Source organism: Eschscholzia californica, unplaced genomic scaffold (genome assembly GCF_041429995.1).
Source record: "Eschscholzia californica isolate CP2 unplaced genomic scaffold, dmEscCali1.0.p SCAF_2, whole genome shotgun sequence".
Taxonomy (NCBI): Eukaryota; Viridiplantae; Streptophyta; class Magnoliopsida; order Ranunculales; family Papaveraceae; genus Eschscholzia; species Eschscholzia californica.
Window position 1 is genome coordinate 48,741,013 of NW_028238309.1, and position 20,768 is coordinate 48,761,780.

Genomic DNA, 20,768 nt, shown 5'->3' on the forward strand with positions numbered 1-20,768 from the left:
TATAATTCTGAGTTTGAAGATTATAAACGATCAGAAATCAGTTCCGACTCCAACACCTTTTACATATCCATCTCATCTTCTTTATGTGGTTTCAAAGTAGTGAAAGTATATGACTGACAATGTGTACTCTAGTGAGAGTAAAAGGTACAAGAAAAGGAAGGAGAAACTAACCAATTGATCCTTGCCAAAGAACATGGACTTTTGTGTTACATAATTTTACCGACAGGTGGTCTCATTCCATTTCAGTTAAATTATTGAATTCAATTGTAGATATTGTAATAATCTAAAAATGATTGTTCATCGATAGACCAAATTTGATTTCGAAGAAAACTATTCTTCAAATTTGAAAGAGTGAGTCAACCAAGAAAACACCCTCAAGACAACCAACAGCAAAACAACAACGCCAATCACCTTCAACTATGGATTCCCTATTTTGCATTAGGAATTGGTATTCCGTCAATTTTATTGAGTCATTTTCTCGACAAAAAATAAAATATTAAACGAATAGAGATGAGAAGACATTAAATATTCAACCATGAGAAAAGGAATCAAATATTTGATATTAATGTGTTCTTATTAATGTGTTTTATAATCTTTAACCGAGGTAAAAGACATTTCTTATGTGTAGTTCTTCTCCCTAACTGATTTCTTCAATGGGAGTAAGAGTTGACGGATCAACAAGGATAGACTCTTGAAACAAATTTTTGAATTTTTTTGAGATAAAAATAAATTTTGATTTAGCAATGTGATGTAGTTGTCGTATTATTAAACAATATATTGATGTGTCCAAATGGAATGTTTAGTGTTATTACTAGTAAAGATTTTTGTTGGCGATTCGTGTTTGCAGAGATGGAGGACAATTAAATATTAGCTCTGGAGCGCGGAATGACATTTGACGATGATGAAGCAATATATGAATTCTTCAAGAAATATTCACGTGCTTTGGGATTTCCTATCAAAAAAAGATCTTCCAAAAGAGATAAAGACACGAAAGTACTAAAATACTTGACATATTCATGCAGTCGAGCAGGAACTACAAAGAGTGAATGTAGCAATCCATTAAATCCTCCACCGAACTCTAAAATAGGGTGCAAGGTTAAGATTTCTGCTACTCTAGAATCATATGGGAAATGGGTGATTACCAAATTTTATGACCACAACCACTTGCTTAGTCCATCAAAATCTCGATTCTTTCGATGCAACAGACAAATTCCAAACTCTGTCAAAAGAAAGCTAGAGATCAATGACAAAGCAGGAATTAGAGCCAACAATAATTTTCAAGCACTTGTAGTTGAATCTGGAGGTCATGATAAATTAGATTTTCGAGAAAAGGATTGTAGAAATTACATTGATAAGATGAGAAGTCTACGACTAGGGGAAGGCGACGCCATTGCAATCCAACACTATTTTTTGAAGATGCAGGCGCAAAATTACTGGGTTCTTCTTTAGTATAAATCTTGACGAAGATGGTAGATTAATTAATGTCTTTTGGGCAGATGGAAGGAGTAGGAGGGCATACAAAGACTTCAGAGAAGTAATCACTTTCGACACTACTTATCTCACAAATGAGTATGAGATTCCTTTTGCCCCTTTTGTTGGCGTAAATTATCATGGCCAATTAATATTATTTGGATGTGGTTTAATCTCAAATGAAATAATAGAAACTTTGTTTGGTTATTTAGGACGTGGATTACATGCATGGATAATTTACCTCCTCAAGGAATTATTACTGATCAAAACAAAGCTATGAAAAGTGCAATAGAAACTGTATTCCCCAATGCTCGACATAGATGGTGTTTATGACATGTCTTGAAAAAATTACCTTTAAAATTCGGGAATCACCATCGAAAAAGTGATATTAGTTATGAATTGCAATGTCTGGTGTATGATACACAATGTGCAACAGAATTTGAACATGGCTGGTCCTTAATGATTGAAAATTTTGGGTTGCAACAACATGATTGGCTTACCGGTTTATAAGAAGATAGAAAGCGTTAGGTACCTTGTTTTGTTAAAAGTACGTTTTGGGCAGGAATGTCAACTACTCAACGGAGTGAGGGAGTAAATGTTTTTTTTGATGGATATGTTGGTTCAAAGACATCTCTTAAGTTATTTGTAGAATCATATGAGACTGCAGTAAAGAATAAGGCTGAAAAGGAAGCTCTTGCAGATTTTGATTCCTTCACGAAAATAATTCCTTGTGTAACCAAATTTCATATAGAGAAGCAAGCTCAATCAGCTTACACAATCACAAAATTCAAAGAGTTTCAAAAAGAGCTAACGGAACATATGTACTGCAATGAAATTGCTAGGCGATGTGAAGATATGTACTCAGAGCATGACATTAGAGATGATTTAGAAGTTGGGGGTTGTAGCAAGAAAGCTATTTTTACGGTTACATTCCAAAGGTCTGAGGTCGATATCAAATGTAGTTGTCTCATGTTTGAGTTTAAAGGAATAGTTTGTAGACATATAATTTATGTGTTGATTCATAATGGAGTAATGACACTTCCGGATAGGTACATTCTTCATAGATGGAGGAAAGATATTAGGCGACCTCACACAAGAATTAAGATAGGTTATAATGTTTAGGAATTAAGTCCAGAGCAGTTGCGATATGATCGTCTGTGTCAGATACTTTTCGACGTTGCAGATGTGGCATGCGAAGGTGAACAACGCTACAATGAAATCGTAGAGTGGGCAAATATCCAAAAAAATAAGTCCACAATAGCTCGCTCGACCAAAAACATTGTAGAAGAAGTGAATGTAACTGAACGTATACTTGACCCGTCTATCACTACTCGTAAAGGGCGTCCAGTCCATAAACGATTAAGACCTCCATACGAGAAACACAAGGCGAGAAAAGGAAGAAACAACCAGGTGATGCAACTTTACTTACTATTAATTTCTTTTGATAAGTATTAATGTTCACTCTTATATTTGTGTTATATATGATGCTTAGACTTGTACGTTGGCGACACAAATGAAAATCCCAACATCAGGAAAAGAAAAGACAAGGTAATGCAAATTGTTTATTACATATGCCACTGCAAAATGTATCTTTTTTGTTGAGCATGTCAATTAAGTGAATTGTGTATTTGCATTATGTAGCATGTCCAATTTATTTCTAAAAGTGATGTTGTAACCGCTACGCAAGAGAGTTTATTCGACTCAACTAGTTACGGTGGAATTTGTCACTCGGAACCTTCTAATGTAAGTTAATTATTATTTTCATCTCTATTTCTTTTCCCTCTTTCTCTGTCCCTTCTCTATCTCTATCCCCATCTCATCCAACATGGTGAAATCAATTATCAGCCTGAATATGTTAATGGAATCTACAACACAAACACGGAAACTCCCAATGGATTATATCGCCCAAAACCTCTTAATGTAAGTTGATTATTGCTCTTTCAGTCATCTTGTCTTTCTCCCTCCTTTCCTCTATCTTTTCCTTTCACTATAGGTATCTCCCTCTCTCTTTCTCTCTATATTTACACACGTACATGATTTATAATGGGAATTATTTGTGTTTCATTACAGGATGGTGTTACTTACCAATTCAATCTAAATGAGTATACCAACTTGGAGATCTTGAAATTGGATGGAACAAGTGATGTCTATGAGAGATTTATAGAAGACTTAGGCTTATAGTGTTCTGGAATTTTGTGAGATATCTAATTTTGCATTTTACATGTTCTTTGGTTTTTTTATCAATAGGCACCTAATATTTGGAGTTGGAGCGTATAAATTATAACCTATTTAACAAAGCGAGTAATTTTAGAGTAAAGAATCGTTTTATTCAGTTGAATTGTTAAGCAAATTACACACATACACATGTACACACTCATGACACAACACAAAACTTTCACGTGAGAAATTGAATCAAATGAAATAAATACAACATGAAGGAGTTGAAGGAGACGTCCTTCGACCAAGATTGCAATGCGAGCAATTTGTCGGCTAGGACAATTGATGAAGAAGATCATCAAATCCGATTGATTTAGGGGTCGTAGAGTTTATGCTAGGAACCAACTACGATCGTCGAATTACGAAGTAATTCACGGCTAACTCCGATCGGATCTTACATCGGGTTACACATAAGAATGAGTATTTAATCGGATGATATGACTAGTGGGAGTGTGATATAACATTAGAAATATCCCATAAACATATCTCACAGCCCTAATTAAATAGAATTTGAAGTTGAATTGTTAAGCAAATTACACACATACACATGTACACACTCATGACACAACACATAACTTTCACGTGAGAAATTGAATCAAATGAAATAAATATAACATGAAGGAGTTGAAGGAGATGTCCTTCGACCAAGATTGCAATGCGAGCAATTTATCGGCTAGGACAATTGATGAAGAAGATCATCGAATCCGATTGATTTAGGGTCGTAGAGTTTATGCTAGGAACCAACTACGATCGTCGAATTACGAAGTAATTCGCGGCTAACTCCGATCGGATCTTACATCGGGTTACACACAAGAATGGGTATTTAATCGGATGATATGACTAGTGGGAGTGTGATATAACATTGGGAATGTCCCATAAACATATTTCACATGCCTAAATAGAATTTGGGCAAAATATAGCAAAAAGGCCCGAAATAAGGGGTTTGGGCCTAAACCGATTCAGACACTTTTAGGGGCTCGGATTGGGCTGATTTTTTGAGGAACGTTTCCTTATGTTATGAACATTAAATATACCAATTTTGGCTGGGTTTGGACGTAATCTCCTTAGGAAATTGAGAAAATATCAACTAGTTTCTATTTTCGACAATTTCCTTAAATCTTATTCTAAAGGGTGTTTTAGGAAACCTAAAAGAAGGTGGATTCTTATTAGGGTTCTATATAAACACTTTTAGGGCAGAGAATAAGGTGTGGAATTTCTCCTTAAGCTTTCTTGCTCTACCACATCAAGTAGAGAGAAGAAAGTGAGCTAATTCCCAAGCTATCTTCTAGTCAAGCAAGAAGAAGGTCTTCTTATTATCAAACCACCATTAGAGTGCTAGCAAGCTTTCAAGGATGGAGATTAAATACACCGTTCGGTGTCCCAAGTAGAGGAGCGACGATTGGAGCTCTTGGTCTTCTTTAATCTATTATACTAGTTCGAGGGAAATAGCAATTAAGGTAATCTACTATCTCTATTAGTTTAATTGCTAGTTTATGCATGATGATCATGGGACCAATACTAATGTCAAGACATTAAATGTCTGAGATTCCGCTTATACGACATTAGTAGACACCACCATCACCCCAACACAACATTCGAAAAGTTGTCATTCTAAAAAACAAACTAAAACACTTTCTTGTCTAAAACAAAGTAACACCTACTTCCATTATTCAAAACTCGTTTTGGAACAGGGACAGTGAGTAGTAAACTAAATGAGGAATTTTAAGGGTTAAACAACTACGAATTTCTTTTGTCGATTTATTCGCGGTGGTTGGTCGGAATTCAATGAAACTTCTTCCAAGTAACTCTAATCGACTTGTTCTACATATCTAGCGGGTTGGAATTTTCAATTTCGTCCAAATTTGATGGTTTTATTGATGGTTATATTGGTAACTGTATAGTTATACTAATTTCATTTGGGTTCAGAATTTGGAGTTATTTAGTCGGTTATTATTCAATTTCTTCTAATGATTTATGTTCAGGATCATGTTTAAAATGTTATAGACTATTTTGGGGTGTCCAAATATAGACGGGGTGCTGCCGAATTATTTTAGTGCTCGAATTTCATATTTGGAATAGTTTTGAGAATGAATTTGAATAGAGATGGTTACCCGAATTTTGTCGTATTTCATATGAATGAACAATTTTAGTTACAGATTATATTGTGGGGTTTATGATATGACTTGTCAACTTATGAAGACTCTGAAATGTAAAATAGAGTTTATGAGAAGTTGGTTAGTTAGTTTGTATGCCCGGTTATTCAATGGATATGGCTATAAAAGTTAAAGATTGATCGAAAATCAAATAAATTTACTCGAAGACTTCCGAAGTTGGCGAATTTGATTTTATATTTTATGTTTTCTTTTGTATATTGTTTTTGTTTTCCGAAGGTTCTTAGTATAAGAACCTAATATTTCTTTTCGATTTTGGTTATTTTTCCTTATCCCAGAGTATTCGAATGAGGAGGAATTTGATCGTCTGATAGGCGGGAGGTATTTGGTGACGCAATGACTTAGGTAGGGGTTCTGAATCCTTTATCCAGCATGGTTTTATAGATAATGAAATGTGCTAAGTCGTATAGTTATATATGCGCAATTATAACTAGAGTTTAGGTAGCATGAAACTCGATTTTAAGTGATGAATTGAAATATGCTTGAACTGTTTTGATGCGATATGAGAAATGTTTTCGAACTGTTTTGCTCTGATTGCGAACTACTTGGATTTTATTGTATGTACCCGACTTCGGATTGTGTCAACCTACGGGCACGTAGCCATTGAGGGTAGGTGACATGTTGACATGGGTGTGACCCGTGTGAGACCGATGAGGCGGGCAACACTAGTCATGAGACCTGTGAGAGTAGAGTGCTTCACTTGCTGGTCGTTGGTGCCGTGCCTCCAGTTCGAGGCTCAGGGACGTAAACCTGACCGCTCGCCTGAGAGGTGACAGTGATTGGGATCCCTCTGCTTTGTGCGATATGACTCTTGGTTGTTCCACTTTTGTGTTTGATAAGATAATGAATCGAATGAGAATATGGTTTTGATATATGAATGAAACTGATTTGAATCGAATATGAGAATATGGTTTCGATATACGAATGAAACTGATTTTGGAAGATCGTATTAGATGCATGACAGGGTACCGAAGAGAACGAGGTTCAGGTCCTTCCGTGGTAATCGGGGGACGACTCTCTTATTCAAACTCGGTGATCAAAAACGTATTTAGATACTTAAGGTATGTATGTATCATGAGGTAAACTCTTCAATGATTGTGGAGTCCCTTAGTGGGAGAAGGGCTTACCGGCTAGGGGTAAGTCTCTTTCTCGAGGAGACGTTAGTGCATTAACTAGTGCCTAAATGGGCTGATACTATCTAACACACTCTAGGCTCTCTTGAGGAACTCTCCTCTTAATTGGGAGCGCACCATGGTTGGGCAGCTAATCACTGCTATTGATTGCTAGATTTAAGGAAAACGTTTTATATATAGTATATATAGTAACTGGTTTGATAAATCGTTTTGTCATGATGTTAGCGTGCAGGTGTTTCCTGTAGCCTCGAGGCGGAGTTGTATTCCAGCCGATCATCTTGTCTGACGAGGCTAGTGGCGTTGCGTCGTTTTCTTCTGTTGTCGTTTATTGACTTTCCATTATTTTAAAGTTATGTAGTTATTGCAGAATTGAACTCGAATATGTATATATATAACACTTAGAGTTGTTTATAAGTTGTATCGATGTGTAAGAGGCTTTTGTATTTTGTTGTGTGGTTCGTATTTCGACCCGAAACTGAGTTAAGTTTGTTTAGCTCCCGCTTTAGTTTATTTTTCTTGTATATGCTAATGTATAGTTTGAATGACAGGTTTTACAGGTATGACCAGTTCGATTTACAGAGGAGACTCTACTGGATTTTTTGTCTCGTCTGTGAATTGCCGGAGCGTGGTCGTGTCTATTTTGGGACAAGGGGCGTCACAGATTGGCAGATGCAATTGCCAAACATGAAGCAACCACCAAGCAACAATCCTTGTTGAGAGGGAAAGGCAGGCACACACCAAGTCTACATATGGATGAATTATCTGAAGAATTTATGAACAAGTCAAAGATGCCCAAGTGCTACCATTGCAACTCATTTGAACACCATGGAAGTAACTGCCCTATTTTGCTTACTAGATATGTTAGAAATTCATGTAATGCAGAAATGAAACTAGGAACTAGTGGATGAGCTCATAGCTATGGAAAAAAGTTTTTTTCATGCACTAAACCATCATGCTCAAGATTTATGTGGCTTCAAGATGTATTGAAAAATCAAAACAAATGAATATGTTATGAACTACTGGTATATCAATGAAATTGTTGTTTAATAACCCATTCACAATACTAACATAAGATCCATTCAAAGTACTAACATCAATATCCATTCAGAATACTAACATCAAATTCCACTGTGACCATACTAACACATAACATCCCATTCAAAATAGTAACACAAGAAATCATTCAAAGGACTAACATCAAGAAATCATTCAAAATAAACATTAACTACACAAAATACAAAGCGATTTATATATTGTGACTACCCTGTTAAACCATTCAAAGGACTAACATCAAGAAATCATTCAAAATAAACATTATGCTCGGAAAAGTCTTAATTATGCTTGGAAAAGTCTTTACAAAGCCATTTATATATTGTGCACAATTGGCAAGAAACTTTCTAAGCTCTTCATCTTTGTCTTTTTCCTTAGAGATAAGTAAGATTAACCTAATTTGATCATCTACATCAGATAAGAAATGAGGTACACAAATACATTGAGGGAAACTTGAGTCTTCTCTAATTGCTCGGGGTGCTAATAAAATTCTAAATTCTATTGTCTCTAATGGTCCAATGGCTCAGGTGCTAATAAAATTCCAAATTCTATCGTCTCTAATGGTTCAAGCATGAGCCTCAGACTTAAATCCTATTGGGCCTCCCATTGTGAAGCTCTCTACTAAAGGTGACTTGAGGCAAATGTGACCAGTTGCCCCTTCCATTGTGAAGCTCTCTACTAAAGGTGACTTGATGCGAATGTGACCGATAGTCCGTGATATAGAGTGTCCATCGACAGTGTCATTACTCGAGGATGTCAGACGGATGTGGTGGGGAAGATGATATAGACCAGTCACTGGGTGGTGTCGTGATATAGAGTGTCCACCAGCCGGTGTCGAGATACAGAGTCATGGAAATATTTAGATCTCTAATTTTGGATGGGTTCATTAGAACACCTAAAACAAAAACAGGGAGGCGCCTATAGAGGTGCCTTTACTTACATGTCGGTTGCTATCATCCGTCAGATAAATCGAACGGTTTATAATGATTTCATTGACTGGGAACTTTCTGGAAGCCAGTTCTAGAGTATTCTTCTCGTGTGAGCTACTCTATAATATATTTACAACTCAACCAGTCAATCAAAATCAATAATAGCCGTTGATTTCACATCTCTTATACCTCCTATAAATACTAGTCTAAAATACATTCCGAGGCAGTCTTTTGCTTATTTATTTCATTCATCAAAGGAAGAGGAAAGAGAAACTCAAAAAAACAAACTCGTGAAAATTTCACAAACGCCTCTTTGATTTCGGAATCATTAGGGTTTCAATCTCATCTCTGAATTCATTAGGTCATTGACGGTGGTAATTGATATACAGGGTATGATTTTGATCTATTGGGATCTGTTTTTGTTTTGTCTGAATTCATATAATTGGAAATTGTTAGGATCTGGGAATTGGAGTTAGGGTTTTGATGTTGGTATTTTGGTTTTTGATTTTGCAGGATTTCGTTGTGTTTTCTTAAAATTGAGCAAAGATGTTTGGAAGAGCACCTAAGAAAAGTGATAACACAAAGTACTATGAGGTTCTAGGGGTTCCTAAGACTGCTACACAAGACGATCTAAAGAACGCTTATAGGAAAGCTGCCATTAAGAATCATCCCGATAAGGGAGGAGATCCAGAGAAGGTAAATTCAACATAATTCTATTTCTAATTAATATGATTTGAGCATAATTTCATCTTATGTCATGTTTGGGTTATTTAGTTGAATTGGTTAGATAGTTTTTGGCCTTGATTGCTTAGACACAAATTACTCAATCCTTAGTATTGGATGCAAGTTGATGAAGACATGCTCAGTGTTATGAAGCTTTAGTAGTACTTATCAATGGGTGTCTGTACTTGATGTTTGTCCCTTGATTTGGGGTTCCTGTAATAATGTGAATCTGTTTATAGGTTTAGAATCATGAAAAGTTATCCTGTTTGTTTGGGTAATTTATTTCAATTGACTTGGACCCTCCATTGATTAATGATGCGTGGGTATCTTGATGTTTAATTCTTTGATTTGGGAAGTCTGCAATAATGGGGATCTTTTAACAGTACTTGAAACTAGAGTTCATATGGGCTTCTCTGTTTTGGTCACATGATATTCATGTTAAACTTTATTTGATCTCTTGATTAGTCTGTTCTTGTTAGGTTGATGGACTTTGTTTTTGTAGTTTAAACTAATTATGGTGGTAATGAATTTTATGTTTGCAGTTCAAGGAGTTGGCTCAGGCTTATGAGGTTCTGAATGACCCAGAGAAGCGTGAAATTTATGATCAATATGGTGAGGACGCTCTCAAGGAAGGAATGGGTGGGGGTGGTGGTGGCCATGACCCCTTTGACATCTTTTCATCCTTCTTTGGTGGTGGAAGTCCTTTCGGTGGTAAGGGTTACGGTTTTTCCAATCTCTTCGATTTTCTTGGACTGAAGATAAGCCAATATTACTAACATTGCCAACAATTCTGTGGTTGCTTATTAGGTGGTGGCAGCAGCAGAGGAAGGAGACAACAGAGGAGGGGAGAAGACGTTATACATTCTTTGAAGGTGTCTCTTGAGGATCTTTACAGTGGAACATCAAAGAAGCTTTCCCTCTCTAGAAATGTTATCTGCTCCAAGTGCAGTGGGTGAGTCTTCCAAAACATAGGCGAATTTTGAATCATTTGTTCATGCATGTATCTGTTCTTAAACATTTGGAATTTTGAAGTTTGGGTTAGTGGAAATAGTTCGAAGTCAGTGTTTTATGTTGAATCTTATTGTGTTTCAGGAAGGGGTCAAAATCTGGTGCTTCAATGAAGTGTCCAGGCTGCCAAGGTTCTGGTATGAAGGTATCAATCAGGCACCTAGGTCCTTCTATGATCCAGCAGATGCAGCATCCTTGCAATGAGTGCAAAGGAACTGGGGAGACCATTAATGACAAGGACCGGTGCCCTCAATGCAAAGGTGACAAGGTTGTCCAAGAGAAGAAGGTATTGGAAGTTCATGTCGAAAAAGGAATGCAGAATGGACAGAAGATTACCTTTCCTGGAGAAGCCGACGAAGCTGTAAGTAACTTAGGGTTTCACTCTCATTCGCTTTTCTAAGTGCTATAGGTACTGTCTGTCATTTATGTTATCGTTGAGTGAAGTTATCGTTGAGAACAGGTAAATTCAGACTTTATGTGGGTGGTCTGAACTTCTTTTTCCTGTTTGCAGCCTGAGACGATCACTGGCGATATAGTATTTGTGTTGTCACAGAAGGATCACCCCAAGTTCAAGAGAAAGGGTGACGATTTATTTGTCGAGCACACATTGACTCTGACTGAAGCCCTATGTGGGTTTCAGTTTGTATTGAACCATTTGGATGGTAGGCAGCTGCTCGTCAAGACCAACCCTGGGGAAGTTGTTAAGCCTGGTAAGACGCAACATTTTCATTGATCAAAAGATTTCAGATATGTCGAGATCATTATATTTTTGTGATGGTATTGTTAAAACTAATAACAATATGAATATGCAGATTCATTCAAAGCGATAAATGATGAAGGAATGCCAATGTACCAAAGGCCATTCATGAGGGGAAAGTTATACATTCATTTCACCGTGGATTTCCCTGACTCTTTAACTCCGGAGCAGTGCAAGGCACTGGAAGCAGTGTTGCCGGCTAGGGCAGCAAAAACTCAAATGACAGATATGGAGCTGGACGAATGCGAGGAAACAACACTCCATGATGTGAACATCGAGGAAGAGATGAGGAGGAAACAAGCTCAAGCTCAAGAAGCATATGATGAGGATGAAGATATGCCTGGTGGTGCTCAAAGGGTTCAATGTGCTCAGCAGTGAGAAGGGAGTCAAAGATTGAATTTTGCTTGATCTGGTTTGATAAGAGGGAGGGAAGGAAAGAGAAGAAGAATCCTATATAGTAGTATCTTTTTTCATAAGCAATTTCATTGTTTGTTGCTAGTACTGTTTAAACAGAGAAATTGCAAGCTAGACTTGAAGAATTATTATTAGAAATGAAACAGTATAATTTGTTGTTATTGCTGTTTGTCTTTTTTGTCTGCTCCCAGTTAGTTGGTGCTGGTACTCCTAAAACTGGAGGTGCTCTCTTATCAGAGCCCTGAAACACAGTTCACCAGCTAACCCCTAGGGCATGTAGGGCATTTGCAGATTTTCCGTTTGACATGTTTGTGGTCAAGCTTCAAGTCAAATAGTTGGATGTCTTGTATATGTTCCGCTTGTGGTGGTGACTGAGAGATTACCATCTAGCCAAAATATGGTTGAAGTGAATCAAAAGAGGCTTGTCCTTGGCCAAGAACATTCTGATGGCAAAAAGAGTAACTGGTTTAAAGATGTACTCTTCAAACTCCCAAGTGTTTTTTCTTATCAAAACATTTCCCGTGGATAAAAGTCTCAAGGGAACATAAGTGAGCCTCTTGGCTCTTGCTAGTGATCCATATGTCTGTGACAGAAACACTTTGGTCTGCTCTAATGAGCCATCTGTATCTAACTGGAACACCTTTCACCAACTAGACCATTGGGGAAGTATGGCAATTCAAGTAGGGTGTGCATTTATCTACATTGGCAACGCGAACATTGGTCGTCCTGTTTGGCACGTTTGGCACACGACTAGCTAATAAAAGCGAGTGGCTTGAGCCCAAGTCTCTCTCTGGCACACGACTAGCTAATAAGAAGGGAGTGGCTTGAGCATTTAGAGGATGGGCGCTCATCCTATTCTGTATAATTCTTTTTTTGTTTGTTGAAATATGTAATCTTCTTTTTCTCCTGAAGGAAAATACCAAACCTTCTTATCGTTACAAAAAGTATACTCAGTCCACCTTGTGGGACTCCCACTTGACCCGCATGTGAGAGAAATCCTTGTTTCTCTCTCCTCTCACATGTCTAGTCACGTGGAGAGATAAACTCTTGTTTCTCTCACATGCGGTCTAAGTGGGAGTCCCAAGAGGCGGGTTGCGTAGCCTTGTTATCGTTAAGCATACCACCACTGAAATATATTGTTTCATTGTTTGTCTGCCTAGCTGGTAAAGTTCCAAGCTAACTGGTCAATTAGTCACGCCTCAGGAGGGATAGGGTATTTATCTTTCTGCAATTTCCGTTAACATGTTTCAAGCTCCACGTTTGGAGGTCTTGTATATCTCCCATCTGAAGTGGTGTTTGAGCTTTCACCATCTAGCGAAAAATATAGTTCAAGCAAATCCGTGGAAAGTTGTATTTTGGCCAAAAAAATATTATGATTGCAAAAAGAGTCACACGTATAATCGTAACAAGATTTTGATTTTGCGGGTTGTCATTATGTTGCATTTGAAAGAAATTTGAACAATGTAAACAAAGACTCCAAAGACAACCTACTTATATATAAAAAAAAAAATCACTAAATGAATGATAGAGGGAGTCTTATGTGGAGATGTGCACACAAGTATTAAATCTTATTCGTAGTTCTATTCTCAACCGGTCATAACTCAGTTCCATCCATCTTCTTCGTCCGAAGTATAACCATTATTAAATTAAACTATTCTTTTTTTCCTCTTTTATTAAATGAGAATAATGGCCCTCTTATTCCATCAAAATTAATGATAAATTAATGAGAATATCCAACAGACAAATAATCTCATGATAATCAAATATGTACTCTATCTATTGGATTTTTATACCAACAAAAAGTGGTTCAATATTTCAACAAAAATAAAAAATAAAAAATAAAATAAAAATAAAAAGTGCTTCAATCAATAATTGAGTTTGGGGAAAAAATTATATACATGTTCATCCAAGAAATGGGTTTTCCATGCTTTCCCCAAGTCAACAGCTCCCCACCTCTCTCTCTCTCTCCTAAAAGTCTCAATTCAGCCTGATGGCTGACCAGAGCTCTTGTTCAAAAGTTCCTTTTCTTTTGTGATTGCCCAGTAAGTTGTCAATGTCAACCCCTCTCCCTCTCTCTCTCTCTCTATACATGTCAACCCATTCTTTCTCTACCAATCCATATAGATATAAAACCATAAATTCCTTATTCAGTTCTTGCTGATAAAGTCTTAATCATTCAAACCCTTATTCAGTAATCTCTACCAAAATCCAAACCCCACTCCTTAATTCCCCTGGCCTGCACTAACAAATCATGAATAGTACAGTTCCCTCTGATAATGGTCTTGACCTTTATAACAATAATATCAATGGATTCAAATTCTTCATTGGCATATCAGTTGGAGTAATTCTCCTCATCACCACCATTGTTATATCTTCCTTTTACTGCACACGAATTCAAAACCCACCTCGACGAAACATCCATAACCATGAAGAAGAAGAAGATCATAATCACACTATTGATGTTCATGAACATGAAGAAGAAGGTTTAGATGAAGTCACACTTCAAAGCTACCCAAGACTTCTTTTCTCAGAAGCTAAGCTTCAAAATAAGCATAGTACTAGTTTATGTTGTTCAATTTGTTTGGGTGATTATATTAGTACTGATATAGTTAGATTATTACCTGATTGTGGGCATCTTTTTCATCTCAAATGTGTTGATCCTTGGTTGAGGAGTCACCCAACTTGTCCTGTTTGTCGATCTTCGCCACTTCCGACACCTCAATCGACGCCTCTGACTGACACGGCAATTGTCTCTATGATCCGGATGGTATAATTTAGAGTAGATCAATTATATACCCAGGTTGGTTTTTAAGTTGTTTTTATTGATTTATCATGAACTGGGTCATGATTTCATTTAAGTGTTAATATTTTTATGTTTTTGTTTATAATTAGAAATCAAATTAGTACACACAAATGAAAGAATCAAAGATGATTAAGTGTTGATCTTGGGAGATAATTTTCTCGTGTACAAGATTTAGGAATGCAATTAGGCAAAATTAACAACTTTGGGGATTGATGAGTTAATAGGGGTGGGAATCGGGCGGGTTCGGTCGGGCTCGGTCGGGCTCGGGCTACCAAGTGCCGGGCTCGGGCGGATCGGGCTCGGATAAGCCGAGCCCGAGGTAGTGAGCCGGGCGGATCGGGCCGGGCGTATCAAAGACTTGAAGTGCCCGTAGCCCGTCCGAGCCCGACTACCCGAACGGGTTTCAACGGGCTCGGGTCGGGCGGGCTCGGGTCGGGCGGGCTCGGGTTTATTGAATTAATAAATAAAATAAAATAAACAATAATTTAATAATAAAATAATAATTTAATAAAAAAAACAATAATTAATTAAAATACCAACATTATATATTATCAGATTATATCATAAACAAAATTACATAATCACCCATTTTAATAACAAAAAAGTACATTTCCCTCCCTCCAACATTTTAATAACAAAAAGTCTAAAATATAAACAAAAAGTTACATTTCTCTCCTTCATTCATTAATCGAGCAATCAAACTTGAGAAATGCTAGGAGTTGGTTCGGGAAACCCATCGTTCAACGGATCAAACTCCTTCAAAGTAACATTAAGCTCATGCTTCCACCAATCCTTAAGACAAACACAACACTCCAACATTTTCGGAGTTAGGCTACTCCGATAGTCTCCCAAAATTCTTTTACCTAAAGAGAAAGCCGACTCGGAAGCAACAGTCGAAACCGGGACAACAAGAACATCACGTGCTATTCGGGACAAAATCGGATACCTCTTCTCGTTCTCACTCCACCAACCCAAAACATCGAACTTTTCAATATTATCGACCGAAGGATCTGACTCAGACTCATATCTAGATATTTCTTCGGAAGCGGTAGCTATAGGGTCCTTTCGGACTCTCTTAATACTTCTCCAAAAAGCACCACGCCTAGACGGTCCATCGGGCTCACTCTGGGGTTGATCAACAGTAGACGACGAAGAAACGGATGAAGGCACACTCAAATCAGCCGTATACTCTTTAAATAATTCACGTAACTTGCCGATCATGGTGGCAGATTGCTCAGTAGAACACTTGATAACATGAGCCGAAGTATCGAAACAATTCTCAAGTTCGGTTAAGAGCATATCAACTTTCATTTTGATCCTTGGATCTAAAATACATGCAACACCAAACAATACGGGAGTTTCACCCCAATACTTGCAAAATTTAGCCTCCATGAAATGAATAATGCCCGCAAACATAGGATCATGTCGATTATCTAAAAATACCATCCCAATATCAACCAAATACTCCAAGACGGAGTTAGAAGTCACATAATCAACACCAGAAAAGAAGTTGGTTGCCTCATAAAAAGGCTTCAAAAACTTGTACAACAAATTGGCGTGCTGCCAATCACTACTCGATAAGACAAAAGGCGGAGATCGATCAGATAAGAACGAGTCAATCGGATCCTTAAACAGAAGGGCACTTCTCAACATAAGATAGGTTGAATTCCAACGATGTTTTACATCCAACTGCAATTTTTTAGGAGAATAGTTCTTTGATTCACAATGGGTTCGAAATTGTGCATTTCGAGTCTCCGATGCAGAGATATATTCAAGACAATCTTTCAGCCGTGTAAGCATTTCTTTAAACTGGGGAACTTTAAAACCATCCTGAACAACCAAGTTCAAGATATGACAGCAACATCGAACGTGAAATAATTCGCCTCTCAATGGTAAATGAGGCATTAACTCGATTAAACGAGAAACAGACACAGTATTTGCACTAGCATTATCCATTGACAAGGAAAACACTTTGCCAGATATCGTCCAATCATTAGTTAGCTTATCATACAAAACATTGGCAATGTGTTCCCCAGTATGAGACTTGTCTAACAGAATGTAAGAGATGATTCTCTTTTGGACACACCAAATTTCATCAATGTAATGCGCTGTTATGCACATGTAACTAAGCCTCTGGTTCGAAGACCATATATCAGATGTAAGAGCAATTCGACCAGGAGCACTAAGTAAAACATTTCTGAGTGCATCTTTTTCTTTCTTAAAGTATTTAAGGATATCATTTCTAACAGTGCTCCTAGAAAATGACTTGAACCCAGGATGGAAGGAATCAGTAATATAAAATTGAAAGAAGGGGTCCTCCACAAATTGCATAGGCAACTCGCGAAGTATTAAAAGCTTGATCGTGTTTTTGCGAGCTCTCGTTTGACTAAACTGAAATGAACCCATATTTCCACTGTTTGGATCTTGTACCAACTTTGATTGAGACAGGTCGATTTTTAGTGCTTTAGCACACTTAAATGTGTGTCTCTTGAAATGTGTTGTCCCGTTAGAAGATTTGAATTTCGAGAAACACCACAAAAGTTGCATTTGGCCATTTTAATGATCTTGCCTCCATTTTTAGGATCAGGAGCATCATGAAAGGAATAAAAGTCCCAAACCTTAGAAGATCGGCCTCTCGAACAGGTTGACGTTCCAGTCAGCACATCTACTTCGCCTGCGGGAGAACCAGCAGGAGCAGACACACCAGGAACAGGAGGATCAACAGTACCAGCAGGAGATATTTCTCCATGAGCACCACTCTGACTCTCTGTCAAATCAACTTAAGTAGAACCACAGCCAACATAGAAAGTCATTCTACTAAGCTGAGTTCATGAGAGATCTAAGATAACGAAATTCATCATCGGTTTGTAGGAACATCAATATTCGTTTTCGTTCGGACATTCAATTTCTAACCAGCTTCCTTGAATCTAAGGCTGGGAATTTGGCCCGAGAGTCCGAAACCCGGCCCGGAACGTCCGGGACCGGTTAGAAAAAAGCCCGCCCGACCCGCCTCTAGATAATGGGCGGGCTTGGGCTCCACTAAAAAAAACTCACCCGAACACTACACCCGTCTGAAATGCCCGCCTTAACAACCCATCTTCAGAGCCCGAGATATAGGCACCCCTTCCTTAGGTTTTCAATATAAAAACTAAATTTTCACATTCTTAACTCACTGGCCAAACACAAAGATAGAGAGAGAAAGACCGAGAGAGGGACTGGGAGAGAGAAGATGAGAGTGAAAGAGACGGAGATTGAGATACTCGGAGTGAGAGAGACAGAGAGAAAAGCCGAGAAGGAAGAGAATAAAAAGTAGAACAAAGGTTTATTCTTTGCTTTTGGTTGTCGAAGAAGCAATGGTGATGAATAGATCTTCAAGTTGCTCCATTTCTTGTATATTCTTCAAGTTTATAGATTAATCTTTTAGATCTATTACTTGTATAAATTTTTGTATTCCAGATCTCTATCTTATGTTTGTTGAGACTTGAGATTTTGCCAATCTTTTTGGTATTTGTATAAAAATTTTGTAAGTCTTTTGTGTTGATCTTTATTTATGACTATGTTAGTTTAGATCTGTGGCTATATTTTATTTTTCTTTATGTAGAAATGTTTATGTATTTTCTAGATCTAATATCTAGATCTTTCTCTCTCTTTATATATATATATTGCTTTGTTTAGATTTAATTAAATTTCTAGATCCGATTTCTGTGTTTGTATTTTGTACCAATTTTCTTTTCTTTTTTTTTTTAATTTTGATTTTTTGGAGTGTTTGTGCCCGAACCCGGCCCGCCCGAAACCCGTTAGGGAACCGACTGGCTAGTGCCCATGGCGGGCTCTGTGCAGAGAATTTTCCAAATTACCCGGCCCGAGCCCGCTCACTAAGCTATGTAGACCATAAGTCTAGGTACCCGGAACGCCCGAACCCGAGACAGTAGTACCCACGGGTACCCGAGCCCGGCCCGTTTCCCACCCCTACTTGAATCACCCATTTTGGTTACAGTGTTCTAACAACAAAGAAGTGTCCACAATTGGGAGAACCATTTAGGTTCTTCATCAATTCGGTCCTTCTAAGTGTTTAAACAACGCATCCAAAACTGGAATGACAAGTGATCCAGTCTGAAATCATGAGTCCTACAGAGAAGGTAAGAAACATAGAAGTTAGAAATAGACAAGTTAAAAAACAGACAAGTTTAAGAACTTAGAAGGTAAGTTGTTTTAGAAATAGAAAGTAAAGAGAAGTGAAGGTTAGAAAACTTGTTTTAAAAAAGAAAGAAAGAGAAGAAGAATAGTAGTTTTGAAAAACAGAAAAACAAAAGTTGTTTTAAAAAAGATTTGTTTTAGAACAAGAAAGTAAATAGAAGTGAAGTTTAGAAAACTTGTTTTAAAAAAGAAAGAAAGAGAGAAGAAGAGTAGTTTTGAAAAACAGAAAGAAGAGAAGTAGTTTTAAAAAAGATTTGTTTTAGAAAAAGAAAGTAAAGAGAAGGTTAGAAAAATTGTTTTAAAAAAAGAAAGAAAGAGAGAAGAAGAAGAGTAGTTTTGGAAAACAGAAGAAGAGAAGTAGTTTTAAAAAAGATTTTTTTAGAAAAAGAAAGTAAATAGAAGAGAAGGTTAGAAAAGATTTGTTTTAGAAAAAGAAAGTAAAGAGAAGGTAAGAAAACTTTTTTTTAAAAAAGCAAGAAAGAGAGAAGAAGAAGAGTAGTTTTGAAAAACAGAAGAAGAGGAGTAGTTCTAAAAAAGATATGTTTTGAAAAAGAAAGAAAGAGAGAAGAAGAAGATTTGTTTTTAATTGTCCTGAACATGAAGGCAAGATCATCATGTTGACTCTTTAGTCTGACTGAGTTGTTTGAAAAAAAAATACTTTAATCTATGATCAAGTCTCACTAAGTTGTTTAAAAAAAGAGATCTAATGGTTCTAAAACAAGAGATCTATAATATTATTAATTACCTAATAATTCTAAAACAGAACACTCGGATCTGTTTAATCAGACAGATCGATAGTCAGATGACTCAGATCTGTCTGATTAAACAGATCAAACTCAATGTTTGTGTTCTGTTTCAGAACTAAAAAAAAGATTATTATCTATGACCTATGATCTATCATCTTTTTACTTCTTGTATCAATATTATCTAACGGTTCTGAAACAGAACACTCATTTGAGTTTGATCTATTTAATCAAATGAGTGTTCTGTTTCAGAACAAAAAAAAAAAAATTCCACTATTTTTTGTGTCTGTACATGGTACATCTTACATCGACTTCAAGTCATACACCACAAAAAAAAATAAAAATACAAGACAAATACATTATAGATCTGATCTATTTGATCAGACAGATCAAAGGTTTAGGACTCTGATCTGTCTGATCAAATAGATCTGACTCGTTAGAGTCGAGATCTTTACATATAATCATAACAAATAATGTTATATACATTATTCATTACACATTACAACCATTAACTAAAACATTCAGTAAATAAAATCAAATAAACTAAATAACATCAAATAAATAATTATTAGATGAGTTCGAGGGCTTAACCGCGTCCTTTGATCCGAAGATCATCAGCGTATACCCATCATGAACTAACCATCAGAGAGATAATACACTTCGACCAACTTCGACCAACAGTAGATGATGATGATGTGATCAGAGACTTCGACCATAAGTAATCATAAGTCATAACCATAGTCTTTAATGGAAAATCAGAGAGATGATGATGTATACTAACCATATTGAGAGGCTTCGACCAACAGTAGATGATAGACTTCGACCAACAGTAGATGAAAGAGAGACTTCGACCAAAATATTTAACCCTAAAAGTGTTCTTCAATGGAGGTACTAGAGAGAGATGATGGTTTGAGGCTGAAAGAGAGAGAGAGAGAGAGGGGTAAAAAGAGAGAAGAGCGGCGGAAACAGAGAGAGAGAGCGGCGGAAGAGAGAGAGATGATAGGGTTCGGTGAGAAGAGGCATTAGGGTTTTACCTGGGAATTGAGGGGTATATATAGGCTGGTGAGATTTAATCCAACGGTTGAGATATTATGTAATCTCAGCCGTTGGATTCATTAAAAACACGCGGATCATTCGGGCTGATCGACGGGCT

At 37.1% G+C, this 20,768-nt stretch overlaps 1 protein-coding gene and 1 pseudogene across 2 annotated transcripts; both read left to right on the forward strand.

Annotated features, from left to right (window-relative positions):
* Positions 1-9,121: 9,121 nt before the first annotated feature.
* On the forward strand, positions 9,122-12,033 carry LOC147558624 (dnaJ protein homolog). Of its 2 annotated transcripts, none has more exons than XM_086660365.1 (7): positions 9,122-9,360; positions 9,484-9,666; positions 10,236-10,404; positions 10,501-10,645; positions 10,786-11,062; positions 11,213-11,411; positions 11,514-12,033. In XM_086660365.1, the coding sequence occupies exons 2-7, from the start codon at positions 9,517-9,519 to the stop codon at positions 11,834-11,836; spliced, it is 1,263 nt and encodes a 420-aa protein (XP_086516491.1). In that variant the 5' UTR covers positions 9,122-9,360; positions 9,484-9,516; the 3' UTR covers positions 11,837-12,033. The 2 variants fall into 2 exon arrangements, with proteins under 2 accessions (XP_086516491.1, XP_086516492.1); XM_086660366.1 differs by having other exon boundaries at positions 9,193-9,360; positions 10,236-10,386.
* Positions 12,034-14,007: 1,974 nt separating this feature from the next.
* LOC147558625 (RING-H2 finger protein ATL70 pseudogene) lies at positions 14,008-14,645 on the forward strand (annotated as a pseudogene).
* The last annotated feature ends 6,123 nt before the right edge of the window (positions 14,646-20,768 follow it).

Coding starts and splice junctions, on each gene's coding strand:
- LOC147558624 (XM_086660365.1), top strand. CDS start 9,517: ATGTTTGGAAGAGCACCTAAGAAAAGTGATAACACAAAGTACTATGAG. Junction 9,667..10,235: donor AGGGAGGAGATCCAGAGAAG/GTAAATTCAACA, acceptor TTATGTTTGCAG/TTCAAGGAGTTGGCTCAGGC. Junction 11,412..11,513: donor TGGGGAAGTTGTTAAGCCTG/GTAAGACGCAAC, acceptor ATGAATATGCAG/ATTCATTCAAAGCGATAAAT.